This window comes from Hypanus sabinus, chromosome 13 (genome assembly GCF_030144855.1).
Source record: "Hypanus sabinus isolate sHypSab1 chromosome 13, sHypSab1.hap1, whole genome shotgun sequence".
Taxonomy (NCBI): Eukaryota; Metazoa; Chordata; class Chondrichthyes; order Myliobatiformes; family Dasyatidae; genus Hypanus; species Hypanus sabinus.
The window spans coordinates 50,797,595-50,821,495 of record NC_082718.1 but is presented as its reverse complement, the minus strand read 5'-3'; the positions used below and the strand labels follow the sequence as shown (position 1 = coordinate 50,821,495).

The 23,901-nt window shown below is 42.0% G+C and overlaps 1 protein-coding gene across 1 annotated transcript; it reads right to left on the bottom strand.

Annotated features, from left to right (window-relative positions):
• Window positions 1-4,777: 4,777 nt before the first annotated feature.
• strap (serine/threonine kinase receptor associated protein) lies at window positions 4,778-17,729 on the bottom strand. The gene is made up of 10 exons (XM_059987606.1): window positions 17,672-17,729; window positions 16,333-16,502; window positions 14,554-14,689; window positions 13,881-13,962; window positions 13,730-13,802; window positions 12,791-12,890; window positions 9,981-10,118; window positions 7,207-7,343; window positions 5,464-5,613; window positions 4,778-5,241 (listed from the first exon to the last, which is right to left on the bottom strand). Exons 2-10 carry the CDS (start codon window positions 16,442-16,444, stop codon window positions 5,180-5,182), a joined length of 990 nt encoding a protein of 329 aa, XP_059843589.1. The 5' UTR covers window positions 16,445-16,502; window positions 17,672-17,729; the 3' UTR covers window positions 4,778-5,179.
• Window positions 17,730-23,901: the final 6,172 nt, after the last annotated feature.

Genomic DNA, 23,901 nt, shown 5'->3' with positions numbered 1-23,901 from the left:
CAGGTATGATTTGTGAAGGGCAATTTCAAGGGCAAAGAGACAATTTCGAACGAGGTAGGAGGTGGCATCAGATGCATGGCAACTCTGGCAGGGTCTGCAAGACATTACTTCCTACAAAGTGAAACCTAATAGCTTGAGTGGCAGTGATGCTTCACGACCAGAAGAACTCAACACCTTCTATGCCTGCTTTGAAAGGAAGAACATATCTACAGCTGTGAAGATTCCTGTTGCACCTGATGACCCTGTGATCTCTGTCTCAGAGGCTTCAAAGAGAGTGAAACCTTGCAAGGCGGAAGGTCCCCAGTAAGCCTCTAAAAACCCGTGCCAACCAACTAGCGGGAGTATTCAAGGACATTTTCAACCTCTCACTGCTACAGGCAGAAGTTCCCACTTGCTTCAAAAAGGCAACAATTATACTAGTGCCAAAGAAGAATAATGTGGTCTGCCTTAATGACTATCGCCCAGTAGCACTCACATCAACAATGATGAAATGCTTTGAGAGGTTGGTCATGACTAGACTGAACTTCTGCCTGAGCAAGGACCTGGACCCATTGCAATTTGCCTATCGCCACAATAGGTCAACAGCAGATGCAATCTCAATGGCTCTCCACACGCCTTTAGACCACCTGGACAACACAAACACCTACATCAGGATGCTGTTCATCGACTGTAGGTTAGCATGTAATACCATCATTCCCACAATCCTGATTGATCAGCTGCAGAACCTAGGCCTCTGTACCTCCCTCTGCAATTGGATCTTCGACTTCCTAACCTAAACAGTCTGTGCGGATTGGTGATAACACATCCTCCTTGCTGACACTCAACACTGGTGCACCTCAGGGGTGTGTGCTTAGCCCACTGCTCTACTCTCTATATACACATGACTGTGTGGCTAGGCATAGCTCAAATACCATCTATTAAATTGCTGATGATACAACCATTGTTGGTAGAATCTCAAGTGGAGATGAGAGGGCATACAGGAGTGAGATATGCCAACTAGTGGAGTGGTGCTGCAGCAACAACCTGGCACTCAACATCAGAAAAACAAAAGAGCTGATTGTGGACTTCAGGAAGGGTAAGACAAAGGAACACATACCAATCGTCATAGAGGGATCGGATGTGAGAGAGAACAGTTTCAAGTACCTCGGTGTCAACATCTCTGAGGATCTAACCTGGTGCCAACATATCGATGCAGTTATGAAGAAGACAAGACAGCAGCTATACTTTATTAGGAGTTTGAAGAGATTTGGCATATCAACAAATACTCTCAAAAATTTCTGTAGTTGTACCATGGAGAGCATCCTGACAAGCTACATCATGTCTGGTATACTATATATACCATGTCTGGTATATATCTACTGCACAGGACCAAAAGCTGCAGATGGTTGTAAATCTAGTCTGCTCCATCTTGGGCACTCGCCTACAAAGTACCCAGGACATCTTCAAGGAGCGGTGTCTCAGAAAGGCAGTGTCCATTATTAAGGACCTCCAGCACCCAGGGCATGCCCTTTTCTCACTGTTACCATCAGGTAGGAGATACAGAAGCCTGAAGGCACACACTCAGTGATTCAGATACAGCTTCTTCCCCTCTGTCATCTGATTCCTAAATGGATTTTGAATCTTTGGACATTACCTCACTTTTTTTCCTAATATACATTATTTCTGTTTTTGAACTTTTAAAAAAATCTATTTAATATGTAATTGATTTACTTGTTTATTTATTATTATTATTGTTTTATTTATTATTTTTTTTTTTCTCTGCTAGATTATGTATTGCATTGAACTGCTGCTGCTAAGTTAACAAATTTCACGTCGCATGCCGGTGATAGTAAACCTGATTCTGATTGTAACTGCTGCTCACATTCTATGTACCCATAATGCTGCAGGAAAGTTCCTCCCTCCCCCCCCCCCCAATTGCTCCTGTGCTTCAGGTTTAATATCATTGGCATATGTCATGAAATGTATTGTTTCACAGCAGCAGTACATCACAAAACATAATTTAAAAACAAAACTATAGCTTACAATATATAAATTTAGTACAAAAAGAGGAAAAATTAAGTGAGGTAGTGTTCATTGACCACGCAGAAATCGGATGGCAGAGGGGAAGAAGCTGTTCTTGAAACGTTCGAGTGCATGTCTTAAGGTTCCTGTACCACCTCCTCCTCCAACAAGGCAGCATGTCCTGGACAATGGGGGTCCTTACTGATGAATGCCACCTTCCTGAGGCATTGCCTTTTGTAAATGTCTAGGATGTTGGGGAGACTATTGTCCATGATGAAGCTGGCTGAGTTTACAACTTACTGCAGCTTTTTCCCCTCCATACCAGACAGTGATGCAACTAGTTAGAATGCTCTCCACAGTACACGTAGAAATTTGCAAAATCTCCTTAAACCCCAAATGAAATATTACTACTGTCATGCATGCCTTCTTTTCAACAGTATATGCTGGATCCAGGCCAGATCCTCAGAAATGGTGGGTCCACTTTGCTCTCTTAAGACAGAATGAATGGTGGGGGGGGGGGGGGAGAAAGAGAGGGAGAAGGGGGAAAGAATTGTAATTGGTTCCATAATTATCACTAATTATAGTGATAATTATGACAAGGAAGGCTTGGCTTACATACAAGTTTCATTGGCAGATGCTAATAACTAGCAATTTGATTAGATAGTTCAGGTTATGAAGCAGAGTCTCCATCTCTGAAGATGAGTGTCCACTGATATCTTCTATAAATCCACTGACTCCCATAACTACCTTGATTATACCTCTTCACACCCTGCCAAATGTAAAAATGCTATTCCCCATTCCCAGTTCCTCCATCTCCGCCGCACCTGTTCCCAGGATGAGGCCTTCCGTTCCAGGACATCCCAAATATCTTTTCTTTAAGAAACGTGGTTTCCCTTCTGCCGTCATCAATGATACCCTTGCCCGCATCTCCTCCATTTCCCGCACTTCAGCCCTCACCCCATCCTCCCTTCAGCACAACAGGGACCGTGTTCCCCTTGTCCTCACCTACCACCCCACCAGCCTCCGGATCCAGTATATTATCCTCCGCAACTTCCGCCACCTTCAACAAGACCCCACCACTAAGGACATCTTTCCCTCTGTACCCCTCTCTGCTTTTCGCAGGGATCGTTCCCTCCGCAACTGCTTAGTCCACATTGTCCCTCCCCACAGATCTCCCACCTGGTACTTATCCCTGTAAGCGTAAGTGCTACACCTGTCCCTACACCTCCTCTCTTACCACCATTCAGGGCCCCAAACACTCCTTCCAGGTGAGGCAACACTTCACTTGTGAGCCTGTTGGGGTAATCTATTGCATCCAGTGCTCCCGGTGTGGCCTGCTCTACATCGGCGAGACCCAATGCAGATTGGGGACCACTTCATCAAGCACCTCCACTCCGTCTGCCACAACAGACCGAATCTCCCGGTTGCCACCCACTTCAACTCTGCTTCACATTCCCATTCGGATGTGTCCATACATGGCCTCCTCTACTGTCATGATAAGACCAAACTCAGGTTGGAGGAGCAACACTTCATATACCGTCTGGGTAGTCCCCAGTCCCTTGGTATGAACATCGAATTCTCCAACTTCCGGTAATTCCCTCCCCCATCCCACTTTCACTCTGTCTCTTCTAGCTATCGCCTCTCATGATTCTGTCTTCTTCTACAACCCATAGTGCTTTCCCCTTACATTCCTTCTTCACTTTTCCTGCCTATCCCCTCCCCCACCCCTTGATCTTTCCTCTGATTGGTTTTCCACCCTCCCCCCCACCTTCTTTATAGGGCCCCTGCCCCTCCTTCTTCAGTCCTGATGAAGGGTCTCAGCCCGAAAGGTTGACTGCTCATTTTAACAAATGCTGCCTTACCTGCTGAGTTCTTCCAGCTTGTCTGTATATGTTGATTTGACCACAGCATCTGCAGCATACTATGTGTAGGTTATGAAGCAGCCTTCACAAATGAGAAAATGAATGGCTTATAAGTCCAGTTTTTCATTCATGTGTACACTGTCAAGGCAAAATTAGATTTCATATCTTGACCCACTGATTTATCAAACCATTTTCTTAAAAGCAGAACTCAATAATGAAAACTGGAGACACAGGGGGAATGCCTTGGGAATTAAGCTGATCAGTAACACTGACCAATTCATAAGGCCCATTCTCTTCACACAAAGCTGAAAGGTCCTGGCTTTGAGGGGGAAAATGTCTTCGATCCCTGGGCCAGCAGCAAAAATCTGAAAGCTCTTGATGATCATGGATTCAATGTGTAACTTTGGACACAAAGACATGGGTCAGGCACCAGTGTCAAAATGAGAGGTCACTACCACATTAGAAGCCAGGACAGGAGTTTCAGTAATGGTCAAAAAGCCTGAAGATTTACAGGTTCACAGGCTTAGACTGACAGCAGTCAGATATGAATTTAATTATGTAAACAAGCTGACTTCTGGAACAATACAACATTGCCTATACGCACTGCAGTACACAAGGTGTAAAACCAAATTCAATTCCTAAACCACCCAAGGAACTTGTGCAATTTCTGCAAATGATTAATGTCCCTGGTTTGAGAGGACAAAGCAGACACAAGGACCTTTTCATAAGAACTCAACATCACTACTCCTGAATGTATGTTTTCAGTTCCAGAACAAACTATTAATTGGATGCAAGTACTTCTTGAGTATAAAATAATTGTAAGGATGCTTTGTATGATAATATGCAAGGGTCAGTTTAAGACTGCTCAAGACATTCAAACAAATTGCTGAAAATGATGACAAATTGCAGACCACTTAAAATGAAAGAATGACAAATTGAATAGCTTTAATTTGTAAACCAAATATTAGCACAGAACTTGTATACGAAAAAATTGCATTCTTAAAGGAAATGTTTGAATCCATGATGTTACAACTCCAGCACTTTGTGAAAAGACCTTTGCTGATACTTTATGTACAGGTGCTGCTGAGCAGGTTCAATTAAACACTAAGATGCAAAGCACTTGTACTGAATATGGACGGGTCTACTACTTGTAGACACTAAGTACTCGTCTTTTAGACTATTAACTAGAGTAGTCTTCAGACATTTGAGTTATTGATATGATTCCATCCAGTTGTCCGCATTTGCCAAAACCATACACTGGAAGGCGTGCTCTTCTTCTCCACATCCTGCTTGGTGGTTTCTTTCTAGTTAACAGTTCATGCTTTTACCTCTGGCGGTGTGCCATATATAGAATCAGAGTTTTCAGAGCCAAGCTCCTCTGTAATTAAAAATATGCATAAGTGAAATGTATGCAATTCACAATGATTAATTTCAAGTATTTCAGCTGTCTGAAAAATGTACACGTCAAATACATCTGAGAGTTTACCTATAACAATTCTGTCAAAAAAAATTAAGTCATTGCATATAACTAGGGATCACAAAGCTACAGATTTAAGATGCATTTGCAGAAAAAGGCACCTAAATGCCAGTATGTACCTACCAGGGAGTACACATTTCCATAATCCATAGGTTTTGCCAACAGTTGTCTGCCAGAGACGAAGCGTTCCATCCTCAGAACCACTGGCATACAACTCTCCATCTGGGCTAAATCGTACACAATGAACTGGACCAAAATGGCCTTTGTATGACTCTGTTAAAGAAAACAAACATGGTGACCACTGCAAAGAAATAGAACCAATTTAATAACTAATATATTCACATGGTGGAACTTCCCTGTAATTTGATTTAACATTTGTTCATATAAAGGCAATATAGATAGTATATCAGGTATTGCTAAATCTAAGATATTAAAACCCGTGACTCAAGTGCATTGCAAGTCTAGAACATTGAAATTGTAGGCAACAGGGCTTTCTTCACAGACTGTGCTAAACAGTAGCATCAGAACACACTGGTGGAATTTTTCTCGTCTCAACCAACACGTCTGAACAGCAAAACCATGGGCAATTCCAATAATAAGCAAGACAGGAACTTCAATGTACAGAAGTTAACAGACAATTTATTCAGACATTCACAACGTGCCATTTCCTACTTCTTAGCTGCCAGTCGACTCTTACTCATTACTAATTTGCCACTTATTCAAATGTACTTTAATAAGCGGCAAATACTATCTTCAAATAGAGTAACATCTAGAAAATTTGAAGGAATTACCAAGGGGAAGCTTTCAAAGATACTCCAGTATACTGTACAAAGTTTTCAGCTATCAGTATAAAATTACAATATACTGTCTTCATTCTTAGTGGTAGAATTTAAAATTGTTTAGGTTATCAGGTATTTTTTAACTGTAAAATTCCAATACTAATTGGTGCAACAACTTCCCCAATGTGCATGATCAATACTCACCATCACTGTCAACAGATACCTAAGTAACTTCAATTACACAACTCATTTCAGGGGTATTTCTTACACCAGGTGCCAATCAGGCACCGTTAATTTATTTCCTTAGCTAGAGATCCTCTCAAAAAAAAACCCAAAAGGCATTACAAGGACCTTCCACCTTAGCCAGGGATTCAGACCCCTCAATTAATGGTAGGGGTCCATGGCATAACTAAGTTTAGGAAACCCTGATCTACACAATTATGGAGCAAATTATATTTTTTGTCATGTCCTGTAACAATATGATCTCAATCCAAAATATCATGGATTTATCGCGGCTGAAGTGTGACTTCCTTAGAACTGACCTCAATACTTGTGCTGATACAAAGAAATAACTTGCTATGTGCAGTGATTGGCCATTGTTACCAGCCTACTCAATGAAACATACTACAGCCCAGCCCAGTCTGAAAATTGTACAATGCTTAATAACATGCATCATAATTAAAATTATGAATTCCACTTCAAAGCACATGAAAACAGACAGCTTATACAACTCCTTGCCAAGATTGATCTATTCACTCAAGAATACAATTCGGTATCACACACGAAGACCAATAAACAGTCTGGAAACCAATCGTTCCCATCTGAGAATCGTTACTAGTTTTGGATGTAAATCAGAAAATGGAATGGAAATCCCAGTTAAACAATTCAAGACTCAAACAGTGCCATCAGATCATTCAAAATGTTGACAAGGGGCAGAAATCCAAACTTCCATAAAGAAATTCTAGATTGTAGAACTGCCATTTGGCTGCATCTAACAGGCAAAAGTCACTTCTGCTCTAAAATGGCAAGGTGCCATTTCAAGTAAAATTTATTGTTAAAGGAAATAACTTAAGATATGAAGACTTACCCAAATCCTCGCCTGTATTGTAGTCAAATTTGTACAATTTGAAGTCATCACCTCCTGCAACAAAAACTTCTTTTTCAGGATGAAGAGAAGCAGAGTTGATTGAAGCCGGTGCATCAAAAGATTTGATCAACTCTAGACTGTAAAACAAAAAAAAAGCACCAAATATCACAATGCACCCAGATCTTGAGACCAAATGCAAATGGAATGTAATTCACCAAGCTTTGATTGTACGTGTGAAAATATTGTTAGGGTGAGTGCACAACTACATTGCTAACCATGCCTGCTTATACCCCAGTAGCCTGCACCCAAAAATGTCACCACCTGTTCTTATGGTGTATCCAGAGATACCAGCCACGTGACAGACGCACTGCCACCTGGCTGGTTGGAGGACACCACACGCCAATCAACATTTGGTCCCTCCCAACTAATCAATGCACACCCAAATTATTGGTCACCTTAATTGGATTATCGCGCCCAGCCCCATGCTATAAAAGGTGAGACTTGCCCCTGGCTCACTCTCTCTTACAGACCACCTCATTGAAGGTAAGTGCATTGATTTATGCTTGGGAAGGTCTATCATTTGTCCTGGTAAGGGAGCCGCAGCTATCCAAGGTCAAGGGGGATAGCTGTCGTAGTGCTTTTCCCTTGTTCTTTGTTTGTGTAACCATACCCTGTCCCCATACTGCTTTCTGTGTATTGTACAGCCGACCCGACCTTCCCCACACGTTAAGCCTAAGCGTTTTTTGTTAAAATATTGTAGTTGCTTGTGTTGACCTGACTTCCCCTTGTAAATAAATTCCTTATTATTAAAACTGTGTGTCCAGGCCCCTACTGTTGAGACCAGAACCAGTTATTTTACATCACAACATATGGCCTATGGAAATTTGCAGCGAGGACGGTGGGAGTGGGGAAAATGGTGATCAGAGACCAATAATCATAATGTCCCAAAGTATTGTACAAGCACTTCTAAATACCCCATAAGATCATAAACTGGCAATCTTCAGGCAGCAACTTAAATCCTGTAACTGGTTCTGACCTGATCTGACACAGCCAAAATAAATTGTCCATAATGTATCAGATACACAAATGGTTGCTGAATATTAAAACATAAGTCAATTAATTCAAAGAGAATCCATAACCTCCTATTTACCTCCCCCTCCACCCTTCCTCCACCATAGCACTTCCTCACTACTGAAACAAATAGTTACAAAGATTCCCATCCAAGCAAAGACATCTTTCCCAAAGTAACTGCTGGGAAATGTCAGGAAGTTGGCACTGGACTACAAATAGCATCTAAAAGAGTAAAAACGAATAAGTTTTGGGGCTTCTGCATTTTCACTCTTGAGGATAAGCCAATTTCCATAATTTCTAAGGAAAATTCAAAGCAAAAAAAAACAGAAGTAAGCTAGTTATTTAAAATAAAGCCTTTTGGACCCCAACACTACAGTTCAATTTACTGCCATACTGAATCCAGGGTAGCAATTTTTTAGCACTGAGTAACAAAGACCCAGCCTGTAAATGAGTCATTTATTCCAACTCTGAAAATTTATTCCAACTTTTATAGATGTGTAGTGGAGTATAATGACTAGCTGCATTACAACCTGGTATGGAAACATCCATGCCCATGAACAGAAAATCCTACAAGTAGTGGATCTACCTCAGTCCATCAGTGTTAAAACCCTCTGAACCATTGAGCAGATCTACATGAAATGCTGTCGCAGGTAAGCAGCATCCATGATCAAGCATCCCCACCACCCAGGACATGCACACTTCCTGCTGCTGCCCATCAGGAAGAAGGTACAAGAGCTTCAGGAACAGTTACTACCCTTCAACCATCAGGCTCTTGAACCAAACAGGATAATTTCACTCAATTTCACTTGCCCCATCATAGAAATGTTCCCACAACCAATGGACTCAGCTTCAAGAACTCATCTCATGATCTCAATATTTATTGCTTATTTATTTATTATTAGTTCTTCTTTTCGTATTCACAGTTAGGTTAATTTGTCATCTTGGACAGCAGAATCCCGGCTGCAGAGCCTGTTCCCATGCAGCACGGTTCTACGTTCCAGGTCTCTATCCACCTGTAACATATCTATTTAAGTGTCCATCTAAATGTGGCGATTGTATTTGAAGCCACCTCCTTGTTCCTGATATCAACCTGCAATGAACTTGTTCCTGCAATTTATTAATGCCCCTGTGAAGGCTATGCTGACACATTATTACGGACTGAATACAGTAACCGACTAATGAAGCAAGGACGTTTGCAATGCGAAGGAAAGAGAGGACAGCTCAGATGGCTGGATACACTAAAGAAATGCAGGCCCTTCAGCCCCACATCCATGAAACACCCTGGTTGGTGGGCAGTCTTTCATTGATTGTTATGGTTATTATTCTATAGATTTTTGAGAATGCCCACAAGAAAACTAATCTCTGTGTTGTATATGGTGACATACATTTACTTTCAGCTCTATTTGCTATGAGGCAGCCACATTTAATCCATCTATTACCATAGGCCTCTAATTCATGTACCAGCCTCCTGTGGGCCACCTTGTAAAATGCCTTCTGGAAATATAAATATACTACTGTCAGTTCTCCCTGTGACATCCTCAAAGAACGAACAAATTTATCAAACATGATTTACCTTCCATGTTATGAAGTTGTTACATTTCATCCCAAATTTAGTAAGTTTAACTCAAAGTTTACTGATTGAACTACACAAATGGCATATTTAAGTTGCTAAGAAATAACAAATGTTATAAAATTTAACTTGCCTGAGTGCATTGTGAAAAGCAACTGTTTTTCCATAGGTTAAAACCAGGATCTCCCCATCAGGTATGTATTCTACACTGCTTACAGATGAAGCTACATTAAGCGTATTCACTTCAGTCATACTAGTTCTGTCCCAGAGCCTATAACAGCAAAATAAAGTTTCACATTAGATAATATACATTTCATTGCTTTACATTCTAGCAAATAATATCTATTTGATGAAAACAGTTCTCCAACTGTGGAATTTTTTAAAAAAAACAATCAACCTAAGGTGCGAACTCTGACCCACCACCTCAGGTCCAGGTCCAGGTCCAGGTCCTGAGCTTATATTAAACCTGCCTTGATCCAGATCTTATTTTGGTTGCACATTTCTTCTTTTTCTTCCCCTCACAGCCTCAGACGTTTCTCCTGCTTTCATCCATACCAACAACTAACATGTTCCCCATCTGCCATTTACTTTACCAAGGTCTTTTCCAAATTTAGCTTAATTCACATGAACCAAATCCTGAAATAGTCAGAATGCAAAGACAATACACAAACAGCAGAAGGGCAACAGAGATGGAGCCCAATCAAAATGGAAGAAGTGTGCAGATCAACAAAACTTCATGAAAACTTGCTTGCTATAGCTGGCTCATCTACTGACAAAATTACAATAATATGTCTTAATGGGAGTCATAGGTCCTGTGTTAGAGCTGGAATTTCCATTTAGTTCAAAGAATATTTTTTAATCACCTCATTTGCTCAATTCCCAAAACATTTTGAAATGGGACACATCTTCGCAATCATTTTTGAGAAATCATCTCTACAAATTTGAGTATGTCAATGCTCGAGCCTCAAAATGACAAATTTTCTGCAAACATAATAATCAGAACAAGGTTTAATATCACCAAAATGTTATGACATTTGTTGTTTTAGTGGGAGCAATATATTGCAATACATAATAAAACTGAATTACAATATATACATTAAAGTAGTGCAAAAAAAAGTAGTTGGGTCATGTCCATGGCTTCAATGTCCATTAATGAATCAGCCGGCAGAGGAGGAAAAAAAGCTGTTCCTGATTCGTTGAGTTTGTGCCTTCAGGCTCCTGTACCTCCTGATGATAGCAATGAGAAGCAGACGTGTCCTGTGTGATGGATTCTGTCTTTTTGAGGCATTGCTCCTTGAAGTAGTCCTAAGTCTAAAACATTTTTTGATCTTGTAGTCGCCCCCCCCCCCCCCCACTGGATAGATATGCAGCCAATTAGAATGCTCTCCATTATATATCTACAGAAATTTGTGAGCATCTTTGGTGCCATACCACGTCTAGACTTCTTTGTAGCTGCATTGATACGTTGGGCCCAGGACAGATTCTCAGAGAATTGCTCACTTATTCCACGTCTCATCTCCCCATGAAGACTGGTGTGTGTTCCCTCATCTCACCCTTTCTGAAGTCCACAATCAGTTCTTTGGTCTTACTGATGTTGAGTGGAAGGTTGTTGCTGTGACAACACTCTAGCTGATAGATCTCGCTTCTGTATACCTTCTCATCACCATCTGAAATTCTGCTAACAGTATTTGTGTCATCAGCAAATTTATAGATGGCATATGAGCTGTGCCTGGCCTCACAGTCATGGGTGTAAAGAGGGTAGAGCAGTGGCCTATGTACACAACTTTAAGATGCGCCAATCTTGGGTGTCAGCAAGGTGGAGATGTTACTTCCAATGCGCACAGATTACGGTCTTCCAGAGCGGAAATCGAGGATCCATTTGCAGAGGGAGGTACAACAGATTTTGGAGCTTTTTGATTAAAACTGCAGGGGTGCAAGCCCATGATCAACTACATCTCTTGCTGATTAAAGCATTGAGTAAGAAAACATCAAGGCAAGTGCGGAAGGCAAGTGTTCAGCACTGTCTGCCAGCCTCTCACTTGCTGCTGCTGCTGCCAGACGAAGGTGTCTGCATGAGACACTCTTCTCACTTACTACTCTGCATTCAAATAGTCCCACTCTCCTTCGAGGATGGTACCAAAGTTCTGGGCCAGTGGTTTGTGGATTGGACTAATGAACTGAACATGGATTCTTCAATTTTGTGTTTCATTTTCTGTGTTTTTGCTCACTCTTTATTGTTGCCATTTGCATGATTTATTTTTGCACATGGGGGTTGATATTCTTGTTCCATTTGCGCAATTTGTTTTATCTGGGGTTGATGTTTCTCTTGTTCTGTTGTTTTCTCTGTTTTGTGGCAGTCTGTGGTGATGAATCTCAGGGTTGTAAATTGCATACATACATCGATAATAAATGTATTTTGAATCCTTTTCAACAATTGTTTTAAGCTATGGACAGTAGTTAATAAACAGCATCCAGACATGCGTATTAGTATTGTCCAGGTGATCCAAAGCCACGAGGAGCCAATGAGATCACTTCCACTGCAGACCTATTGTAGCGATAGGCAAATTACAGTGGGTCCAGGTCCTTCCTGAGACAGGTGTTAATTCTAGCAATAAGTAACTTCTCAAATCATTTCATCACCAGAGATGTCAGTGCTACTGGGCAAAAGTTGATAAGAGCTCATCCTGCTCTTCTTGGGCACTGGTATGATTGTTGCCCTTTTGAAGCAGGTGAGAACTTCCAATTGCAGCAATGAGAGATTGAAAATGTCTTTGAACACCAGTTCAAACAGAGGTTTTCAGAGTCCTATGAGATGGGGCCCGGCAGGGCCCATTGCCTTCTGAGGGTTCACCTCTTAAAAAACACTCAAGTTTGCATACCAGATGGACACTTAAATGAACATTGTTGTTATTCCAAACTTGATCATATATTAAAAATTCTCACCTTACTGTTTTGTCATCAGCTGCTGAAATGATCTGTTTATCTCCATTACACCACAGTGCCTTCTTAATACCAGAACTATGGCCACTGATCTCCACAGGCTCTGTTACAAAAAGAATGCTCAAAATTATATTATCATGAATGAATGACAAACAAATATTTAAAAAGTGACTACAGATATTTTTCTGAAACTGTAACACAATTTTCATTAGCACAATTCTTATATTATATATTAATTACAAATCCACCTATTACTTCCACACACCATTCTCACTGTTGACATTCTTACTCCAATTTTGAAGTCCTTTATTCTTGCACTATCATACAGTAATTGCTCGCAATTCTACTTGGATGTATCACTACACCTTTTGACACACGACTCCCCTCCCACTTTGGTCACTTAACATGTTCACATCCCATCAAATGACTTCCCCAGCCAATTTTCCAAAAAAGCTCAGAAGCACACAGGTCAGTTGTTCATGGATTCTTGTTCGTACATCAATAGCAGCTTCTCCCTCATTACAGCACTGAATACCCTTCAAAGGAATTCCAGCAGCTTCAAAGTCTTTTGAGGCACTAGCTCATGAAAAACATTATATAGAAGTGCAAGTGGCTTTTATTCTTTCTTCATATTCTAGGTGGATAAAGGTTACAAAGCATTTATTAACTGGCAACTTCCTAATAATGTACAAGTTTACCATGAATTATGAACACACACCAGCTGCTAAAACCTGTCAAGGTGTACTGTTCTTCCATTAGTGTGGACATTTCCTAACTACCATTTTAAACATCTTACTGTAGAGCAGTTAATCTTTTGTAACCCAAACACTAAAATATTGTACAGTCACAATTCATGCAATCCCTTCAGCAGCAAACTGAGGTTGTTTAAAATAAAACTACATGCTTGAGACAGGAAATCCTTTGTACAGCAATGCGCCTTACCTGAATCAACTTTGTTCAAATCATAAATACGCAAAACTTTGTCTTGACCACCTGTAAGTAAGTTGTTACTATCCTGTTAAAAAAATAACAAGTTACTTTTGTTGCAAATATTATGTGCAGAAACATTGCCATTATTAAAACAAGATTTTACCTGAGTAAAGTCAACAGTTTTGACAATATGCTTGTGGGCTAAGGTGACCATTTCATCACCCGTCACGGCATCCCATACTTTGCTGAGGGAAAAAACAAGCCATGTGAAAATAATGCAATGCACGAAAAAATACAAGTGTAAAAAGGTTTTAAACAAATATTCAATTTCAAGTTTAAGACAAATCTGATTATTACATTCTTCATACAGCCTGCTAAACCTTTAAAAATGGCTAGAAAGGGAAATCGCCTCTATGAGGCACAGAAGTATCGTGAGACTCATCAACTCACATTTCAAGTTTACATATATACCCTTATTAATTTGTGTAACTTTTTAATGCATAATATTAGAGATGCCCCAGATAAAAGTTCTCACACCTCTTAACATACACAAGGCAGAAAAAGAGATGAGGAAAAAAAACAGAGCTGACTGGGATTGACCAGGCAAATGACCCAAGTCAGAAGCTATGCTTCACATCTCTAGCCAATATTCTATTGCCTTTCCAATAGAAGCAAATCAAATTACTTGTCACAGACAAGCTGCAAGACTTCAGCAAATGGAAAGGAAAGCCGTAATATTCTCTCACAAATCTTTTCCCTGTATAAGCATTTGTAATAGTTATTAATTGGCTTTGTACAAGTTATTGACACCGATCACATAGAATACCACTACTCACGCCGAAAAATCCGCGGCTGCAGTTGCTGCTCTATTGGCCTCTTTATTCAACGTGGCTCCCCAGACAGCACCTTTGTGACCCAGAAACGTCCCAATCCAGTCCCCCGTGTCACCCTGGCGCATCATAGGCTTGCCATCTGCACAAACACCAAAAGTTACAATGAATTTTAATGAAAAAATTAATTCCACTTTTTGTATTTATGTAGTGGCTTTACTGTAGCGCTCCCAAAGTGCATCAAGCCATTGAACAAAATGTAGCAAGCGGAACACAGTAAGGCAAAATCATCAAATGTTTGGACAAAAAAAAGTTAGTGAATCAAGTAATAGCTAAAGTTTGCCAAAGATGAGAAAATAAAGAGAGGATATTAAGAACAATGTGGAAATAGGAAAGAGCAGAGAGAACAAGCTTTAAAAAAAAAGGGCATAAGTATAAGATTTAGGAGATTATGTTCCAGGAAAGATGTGATTAAAAACAGAACAGAGAAATATAAGGATATTGCCTGAAAAAGAGGTATAGGGAATAATTGGCCAAGCGAGATCTTTATTCATTAGAAGATAGGAAAATGAGGGTTTACTTCATAGAAGTGTTTAAATGAAATTTTGCAAGGCAGATAAGGTGGATAGTTAACAGCCTTTTACCCAGGGTAGGGAGTCCTAAATTAGGGGCATAGATTTAGGGGGGGGGGTCTTTAAAAGGGACATAAGGGGCAACATTTCCCATGCAGTGGGAACTGAGTTCATGGAATGAGCTACCAGGAGAAGCAGGAGGTACAAGTACCATCTAAGCAGCACTTAGTTATCTACATGTAGGGAAGGGACCTGGAGTGATATGGGGCAAACAGAAAATTGGGACAACAGAGTCTGCACGGTCTCAAACCAAAGAGCCTGCATTCATGCTGTATTGCTCTTCAACGCTGACATGAAGCAGCAAAAAAATGTTACAAAAATCAGCAGAAAGATTTGATTGCAGTACACTTTACAAATAATGGAAGTCGCAAGGGTAGGACACATTGGGGACTGAAGCCGTAGGCAGTTACTGCAACTCAGCTACAGGTGTCCAAAATTGAAGCTAGTGTATGCCAATGATGGAGGGAGCGTACATTTAGGGTGATTGTAGGAGTGAGTCAAGCAGAATCCATAACCCTAAAAAGCCTGAGTACATTTGGAACTCGCCCAAAAGCAAGTGGTGAGCAATCCTGTAGCGCCATATTAATGCTGCCCTTTGGGAAATAAAAGCTCAAAGCAAAATATCCATCCCTGGCCAGCTCCTGAAGCCAGTTTTTACATGCCATTCAATTAAAGATCAGTACTGGTGATCCTCAAGATGGAGGTGTTTGAGTAGTGCTTAGGTTCTCATTGTTGGGAATAATCATTCTCTCATCAGCCAATACTTAATTCTGTCTATACCTTCTTGTAAATGTGTACTCCTTCATTACCTGAAGTTATGCTGGACATTAAATAGCAAAAGAACTCACTGCAAAAAATTCTGTCTTGTCTCCACTCCATTAAAATATTAATAGTTAAAGCAAAACAAAATGAGAACATCAATAGTTTGAACTCCAGACTCTCTGGTTGGGCCTTGCTCTAACCAACCCTTTCAAAATGAAGTGGCTACAACAAGGTGAAATTTGAAAATGAGCCAGCTGGCCACTTCAACAATGCCTGAACGCAGATGTTTGCACCCCACAAACACTCAATGTGGTATGGTAAATACAAACTTAGTTAACAACACTCAATGCTACCTCAGTAGCAGAACCGTGAAAATCTACCCAATTCATACCTTTGCAGGCGCTGATTAGAAAGAAGCCATAAGGCGTAATCCCACTGAAAGCCAAATCGACCACAGGCCTCGTGTGACCACTGCAGGTGAGAGGAGTTTGTCTCATCGCCATTTCCCTTCCTCAGGACACAGCTACCAGGCAGCGTGGTTCCGCTCTGCTCCTCAACAACCTGAAAAATAGGCAGGCAAAGAACCATAGAACTCTACAGCACAGTACAGGCCCTTCAGCCCTCCATGTTGTGCTGACCCATATAATCCTTTTAAAAAAAGTACTAAACCCACACTACCCCATAACCCTCTATTTTTCTTTCATCCATGTGCCTGTCCAAGAGGTTCTTAAATACCCCAAACGTTTTAGCCTCCACCACCATCCCTGGCAAGTCATTCCAGGCACTCACAACCCTTTGTGTAAAAAACTTACCCCTGATGTCTCCCCTAAACTTCCTTCCCTTAATTTTGTACATATGCCCTCTGGCATCTGCTATTGATGCCCTGGGAAACAAGTACTGACTATCCACCCTAGCTATGCTTCTCATAATCTTGTAGACCTCTATCAAGTCCCCTCTCATTCTTCTACACTCCAAAGAGAAAAGTCCCAGCTCTGCATAGTTAGACTTTGGCTTCAAGAATGACCAGGGTCAATTCTTGATTCAAACTTTGCTCTCTATACATAACCACATAATTCCTGCTTACCTCCTCCCTTTCCACTCCCTCCTCTGTATCATTCCTCAAGCCCTTCACTACCTCATTTAATTCTCACTTTGCCTTACTTGCTCATTCCGGCCATAAACTGCACTCCATCATCCCTAATTTTCTCCCCACTTTCACCACCACAATCCCCAAACCATTCAGCTTCCATAGATATTCCATCACCTCCTACAAGTTCCTTTCCTGTCCTCACTAGCCACACTGCCACTCTTTTTCTTCATGCACACCACACCCATCCCACTCCTCAACGCCCTCCCCTCGATTCCCAGGGACCTTCTCCCTCAAGTCTCCCTTCACAACCACCTATGTCCCAAATCGCAGGTCCCACAACCCCTCTGGCAACCACTAGAGACACACACAACTCTCCCTCTGCCCACCCTAACTCCAACACGACCCTCCCAACGTCAAAACTTTCCAACCCTTCTCCTCCACCTACCCCAACGTCACTAACTCCCTTCCTCCCTCCGTATTCACGTGTGTCTCGGCCAACTTTACAGTCCTTTCCCCTTCCCTACCCACCGTTCCGCAGAGCCTGACCCAGCACTACCAGTCAGCCCTTCCCGAACATCCCCATCTCGGCGCCGACACCCCCCACATCAGCCCTGCCCCGCCCCGTACCGCACAGACTCACAGGCAGGCAGCGAGCGCGGCTCCGGGGCTCGGGCGCTGAGATTACCAGACCACGGGCAGCGCAACGGCCCAAACTCGACAGCGGCCCGGCGCTGCAGCGGATCTGACGTCCCGTCACGTGTCGCGACAGCCGCACATGCGCACTTACTTCGGCTTGCTCCCATTCATAATTCTGTTTGAGAGAATGTGCAAAATACTCTATTCTGTATCTTGTCCTGCTCCCATTAACCTCTCAGTAAAATTCACTCCCAATAATCTATCCACTCCTGGCTTAAATTTTTAAAGTTTGGTTGCTACACCTTTTGAAAAGGGAAATCGAAGGCGGGATAAATGATGCACCTGTATCACAAATAGGCACCTCCTGACTTTTACACACGGATTCTGCTAATGACGGAAATCTTGAGCGACACACAAAATGCTGAAGGAACTCAACAAGTCAAATAGCGGGGAATAAGCATGCTGTTCCTCCAGCATTTTGTGAAACCTTTCACCATTTACTCCCAAATTCCTGATCTTTCCACAAGAGGAAAAAATAATAGACAATAGACTAATAGACAATAGGTGCAGAAGTAGACCATTCGGCCCCTCGAGTCTGCACCGCCATTCTGAGATCATGGCTGATCATTCACTATCAATATCCAGTCCCTGCCTTGTCCCCATATCCCTTGATTCCCCTATCCATCAGATATCTATCTAGCTCCTTCTTGAAAGCATCCAGAGAACTGGCCTCCACCGTCTTCCGAGGCAGTGCATTCCACACCTCCACAACTCTTTGGGAGAAGAAGTTTTTCCTCAACTCTGTTTTAAATAACTGACCTCTTATTCTCAATCCATGCCCTCCGGTACTGGACTCTCCCAACATTTGGAACATATTTCCTGCCTCAATCCTATCAAATCCTTTAATTATCTTAAACGTTTCAGTCAGATCCCCTCTCAATCTCCTCAATTCCAGTGGGAACAAGCCCAATCTCTCTGCGTAATACAGCCCTGCCATCCCAGGAATCAACCTGGTGAATCTATACTGCACTTCCTCAATTGCCAGAATGTCCTTCCTTAAACCTGGAGACCAAAACTGTACACAATATTCCAGGTGTGGTCTCACCAGGGCCCTGTGCAAATGCAAAAGGACATCCTTGCTCTTGTACTCAATTCCCCTTGTAATAAAGGCCAACATTCCATTTGCCCTCTTCACTGCCTGTTGCACTTGCTCATTCACCTTCATTGACTGATGAACTAGGACTCCTAGGTCTCTTTGCATTTCTCCCTTACCTAACTCTACACCGTTCAGACAATACTCTGCCCTCTTGTTCCTGCTTCCAAAGTGGATAACTTCACATTTATTCACATTGAATGACATCTGCCAAGTATCAGCCCACTCACCCAGCCTATCCAAGTCTCCCTGTATTCTCCTAATGTCCTCTTCGCATGTCACACTGCCACCCAGTTTAGTATCGTCAGCAAACTTGCTGATACAGTTTTCAATGCCCTCATCTAAATTGTTGACATAAATCGTAAAGAGCTGTGGTCCCAATACAGAGCCCTGTGGTACCCCACTAGTCACCTCCAGCCAGTCCGAGAAACACCCATTCACTGCTACCCTTTGCTTTCTATCTGCCAACCAGTTTTCTATCCATGTTGAAACCCTGCCCCCAATACCATGAGCTCTGATTTTACTCACCAATCTCCTATGTGGCACCTTATCGAATGCCTTCTGAAAATCTAGGTACACTACATCCACTGGCTTACCCTCGTCTAACATCCTTGTTACACCCTCAAAAAACTCCAACAGATTAGTCAAGCATGATTTGCCCTTGGTAAATCCATGCTGGCTCGGCCTAATCCTATTTCTGCCATCTAGATGTGCCATTATTTCGTCCTTAATAATGGACTCAAGCATCTTCCCCACGATTGACGTTAGGCTAACAGGGCGATAGTTCTCTGTTTTCTCCTTCCCTCCCTTCTTGAAAAGTGGGATAACATTAGCCACTCTCCAGTCTTCAGGAACTGATCCTGAATCTAAGGAACATTGGAAAGTGATTACCAATGCATCCGCAATTTCCTGAGCCACCTCTTTTAGAACCCTCGGATGCAGACCATCTGGACCCGGGGATTTATTAGCCTTCAGTCCTATCAGTCTACTCATCACAGTTTCTTTCCTAATGTCAATCTGTTTCAATTCCTCTGATATCTTATGACCCTGGCCCATCCATACATCTGGGAGATTGCTTGTGTCCTCCCTGGTGAAGACAGATCTAAAGTACGCATTAAATTCTGTTGCCATTTCCCTGTTTCCCATAACAATTTCTCCCAATTCATTCTTCAAGGGGCCAACATTGTTCTTAACTATCTTCTTTCTCTTCACATAGCTAAAAAAGCTTTTGCTATCCCCTTTTATATTCCTGGCTAGACTGAGCTCATACCTGATTTTTTCTCTCCATATTGCTTTTTTAGTTAAGATCTGCTGTTCCTTAAAACTTTCCCAATCATCTGTATTCCCACTCATCTTAGCCCTGTCATACTTCTTTTTCTTTAATGCTATACAATCTCTGACTTCCTTTGTCAACCACTGTGGCCCCTTCCCCCTCTTTGAATCCTTCCTTCTCATTGGAATGAACTGCTTTTGCATCCTTTGTATTATCCCCAAGAATATCTGCCACTGCTGATCCACTGTCTTTCCTGCCAGGGCATCCGCCCATTTAACTTTGGCCAGCTCTTCCCTCATGGCTCCGTAGTCTCCTTTATTTAATTGCAACACTGACACCTCTGATCTGCCCTTATCCCTCTCAAATTGTAGATAAAAACTTATCATGTTATGATCACTACTTCCTAATGGCTCCTTTACTTCAGGATCACTTATCAATTCCTGTTCATTACACATCACCAAGTCCAAAATAGCCTCGTTCCTGGTTGGCTCAAGCACAAGCTGTTCCAAAAATACGTCCCTTAGACACTCCACAAACTCCCTATCCTGGGGTCCAGCACCTACCTGATTCTCCCAGTTCACCTGCATGTTGAAATCTCCCAGAACGACTGCATTACCTTTAGCACATGCCAATGTTAACTCCCTAATCAACTTGTACCCAATATCCACGCTACTGTTTGGGGGCCTGTACACAACACCCATTAGGGTCTTTTTACCCTTACTGTTCCTCGGCTCAATCCACACAGACTCTACTTCCCCTGTTCCTAAGTCACCCCTTGCTAAGGACTGAATCTCATTCCTCACCAACAGGGCCACCCCACCCCCTCTTCCCATATTTCTGTCTCTACGATAGCACGTATACCCTGGTACACTCAATTCCCAGGCCTGATCCCCTTGCAGCCATGTCTCCGTTATCCCAACAATAAAGCAGAGCTCAGCCTATCAGCCCACAATGCTGTGCCAAACAAATTCAGCTACAACATAAACTCCTAACTGAACCAACTCTGTATATATTTGAAAATGTCCTGTGTTAGCATTGCGAAAGAGATCCAGGTAGGTGAAAATACAGAAAATGGGTGAGTTAGAAAATTTGTTGAATTACCAAGTTTTGTATGGTTGCAGTAACTGAATAAAATGGCAGAATTATTGACAAAGGCATATGTCAGTGTGCATAGTTTGGCCAATTTAAGTAGAGAGGTCTTATGGAGAAATAGTTTCGGCAAGTAACAGAAATATAGAAAGCCTACAGCACAATACAGACCCTTCGGCCCACAAAGTTGAGCCGAACATGTCCCTACCTACAAATTACTAGGCTTACCCATAGCCCTCTATTTTTCTAAGCTCCATGTACCTATCCAAAAATCTCTTAAAAGATCCTATCATATCTGCCTCCACCACCATTGCCAGCATCCCATTCCACGCACTCACCACTCTCTGAGTAAAAAACTTACCCCGACATCTCCTCTGTACCTATTCCCCAGCACCTTAAATCTCTTGTGGCAACCATTTCAGTCCTGGGAAAAAGCCTCTGACTATCCACACGATCAATACCTCTCATCATCTTCTACACCTCTACCAGGTCACCCCTCGTCCTCTGTTGCTCCAAGGAGAAAAGGCCGAGTTCACTCAACCTATTCTCATAAGGCATGCTCCCCAATCCAGGCAACATCCTTGTGAATCTCCTCTGCACCCTTTCTATGGCTTCCACATCCTTCCTGTAGTGAGGCGACCAGAACTGAGCACAGTACTCCAAGTGGGGTCTGACCAGGGTCCTATATAGCTGCAACATTACCTCTCGGCTCCTAAATTCAATCCCACAATTGATGAAGGCCGATGCACCGTACGCCTTCTTAACCACAGAGTCAACCTGCACAGCTGCATTGAATGTCCTATGGACTCAGACCCCAAGATCCCTCTGATCCTCCACACTGCCAAGAGTGTTACCATTAATACTATATTCTGCATCATATTTGACCTACCAAAATGAACCACTTCAAATTTATTTGGGTTGAACTCCATCTGCCACTTCTCAGCCCAGTTTTGCATCCTATCAATGTCCCGCTGTAACCTCTGACAGTCCTCCACACTATCCACAACACCTCCAACCTTTGTGTCATCGGCAAACTTTCTAACCCATCTCTCCACTTCCTCATCCAGGTCATTCATAAAAATCATGAAGAGTTAGGGTCCCAGAACAGATCTCTGAGGCACACCACTGGTCACTGGCCTCCATGCAGAATATGACCCATCTACAACCACTCTGCCTTCCATGGTCAAGCCATTCTGAATCCAGAAAACAAGGTCCCCTTGGATCCTATGCATCCTTTCTTTCTCAAGCCTTGCATGGGGTACCTTATCAAATGCCTTGCTGAAATCCATATAAATTACATCTACTACTCTACCTTCATCAATGTGTTTAGTCACATCCTCAAAAAATTCAATCAGGCTTGTAAGGCATGACCTGCACTTGACAAAGCCATGCTGACTATTCATAATCATATTATACCTCTCCAAATGTTCATAAATCCTGCCTCTCAGGAACTTCTCCATCAACTTACCAACCACTGAAGTAAGACTCACTGGTCTATAATTTCCTGGGCTATCTCTACTTCCTTTCTTGAATAAAGGAACAACATCCACAACCCTCCAATCCTCCGGAACCTCTTCCCTCCCCACTGATGATGCAAAGATCATTGCCAGAGGCTCAGCAATCTCCTCCCTCACCTTCCACAGTAGCCTGGGGTACATTTCGTCTGGTCCCAGTGACTTATCCAACTTGATGCTTTCCAAAAGCTCCAGCACATCCTCTTTCTTAATATCTACATGCTCAAGCTTTTTAGTCTGCTGCAAGTCATCACTGCAATCACCAAGATCCTTTTCCATAGTGAATACTGAAGTAAAGTATTCATTAAGTACCTCTGCTACTTCCTCCGGTTTCATACACACTTTCCCACTGTCACACTTGATTGGTCCTATTCTTTCACGTTTTATCCTCTTGCTCTTCATGTACTTGTAGAATGCGCTGGGGTTTTCCTTGATCTTACCTCCTATGGCCTTCTCATGGCCACTTCTGGCTCTCCTAATTTTCTTCTTAATCTCCTTCCTATTAGCCTTATAATCTTCTAGATTTCTAACATTACCTAGCTCTCTAAGCCTTTTGTAAGCTTTTCTTCTTGACTAGATTTATTACAGCCTTTGTACACCACAGTTCCTGTACCCTAACATAACTTTCCTGTCTCATTGGAACATACCTATGCAGAACTCCATATAAATATCCTTTGAACATTTGCCACATTTCTTCTGTACTTTTCCCTGAGAACATCTGTTTCAAATTTAAGCTTCCAATTTCCTGTCTGATAGCCTCATAATTCCCCTTATTCCAATTAAATGCTTTTCTAACTTGTCTGTTGCTATCTCTCTACAATGCTATTGTAAAGGAGATAGAATTATGATCACTATCTCCAAAATGCTCTCCCACTGAGAAATCTGACACCTGACTAGATTAATTTCCCAATACCAAATCAAGTACAGCCTCTCCTCTTGTAGGCTTATCTACATATTGCATCAAGAAACTTCCTGAATACACCTAACAAACTCCACTCCATGTAAACCCTTTGCTCTAAGGAGATGCCAATTGATAACAAAATCTCCCATCACAACAACTCTATAATCATTACACCTTTCCAGGATCTGTTTCCCTATCTGCTCCTCAATATCCCTTTTACTATTAGGCGGCCTATAAAAAACACCCAGTAAAGTTATTGACCCCCTTCCTGTTCCTAACCTCCACCTACAGAGACTCCGTAGAA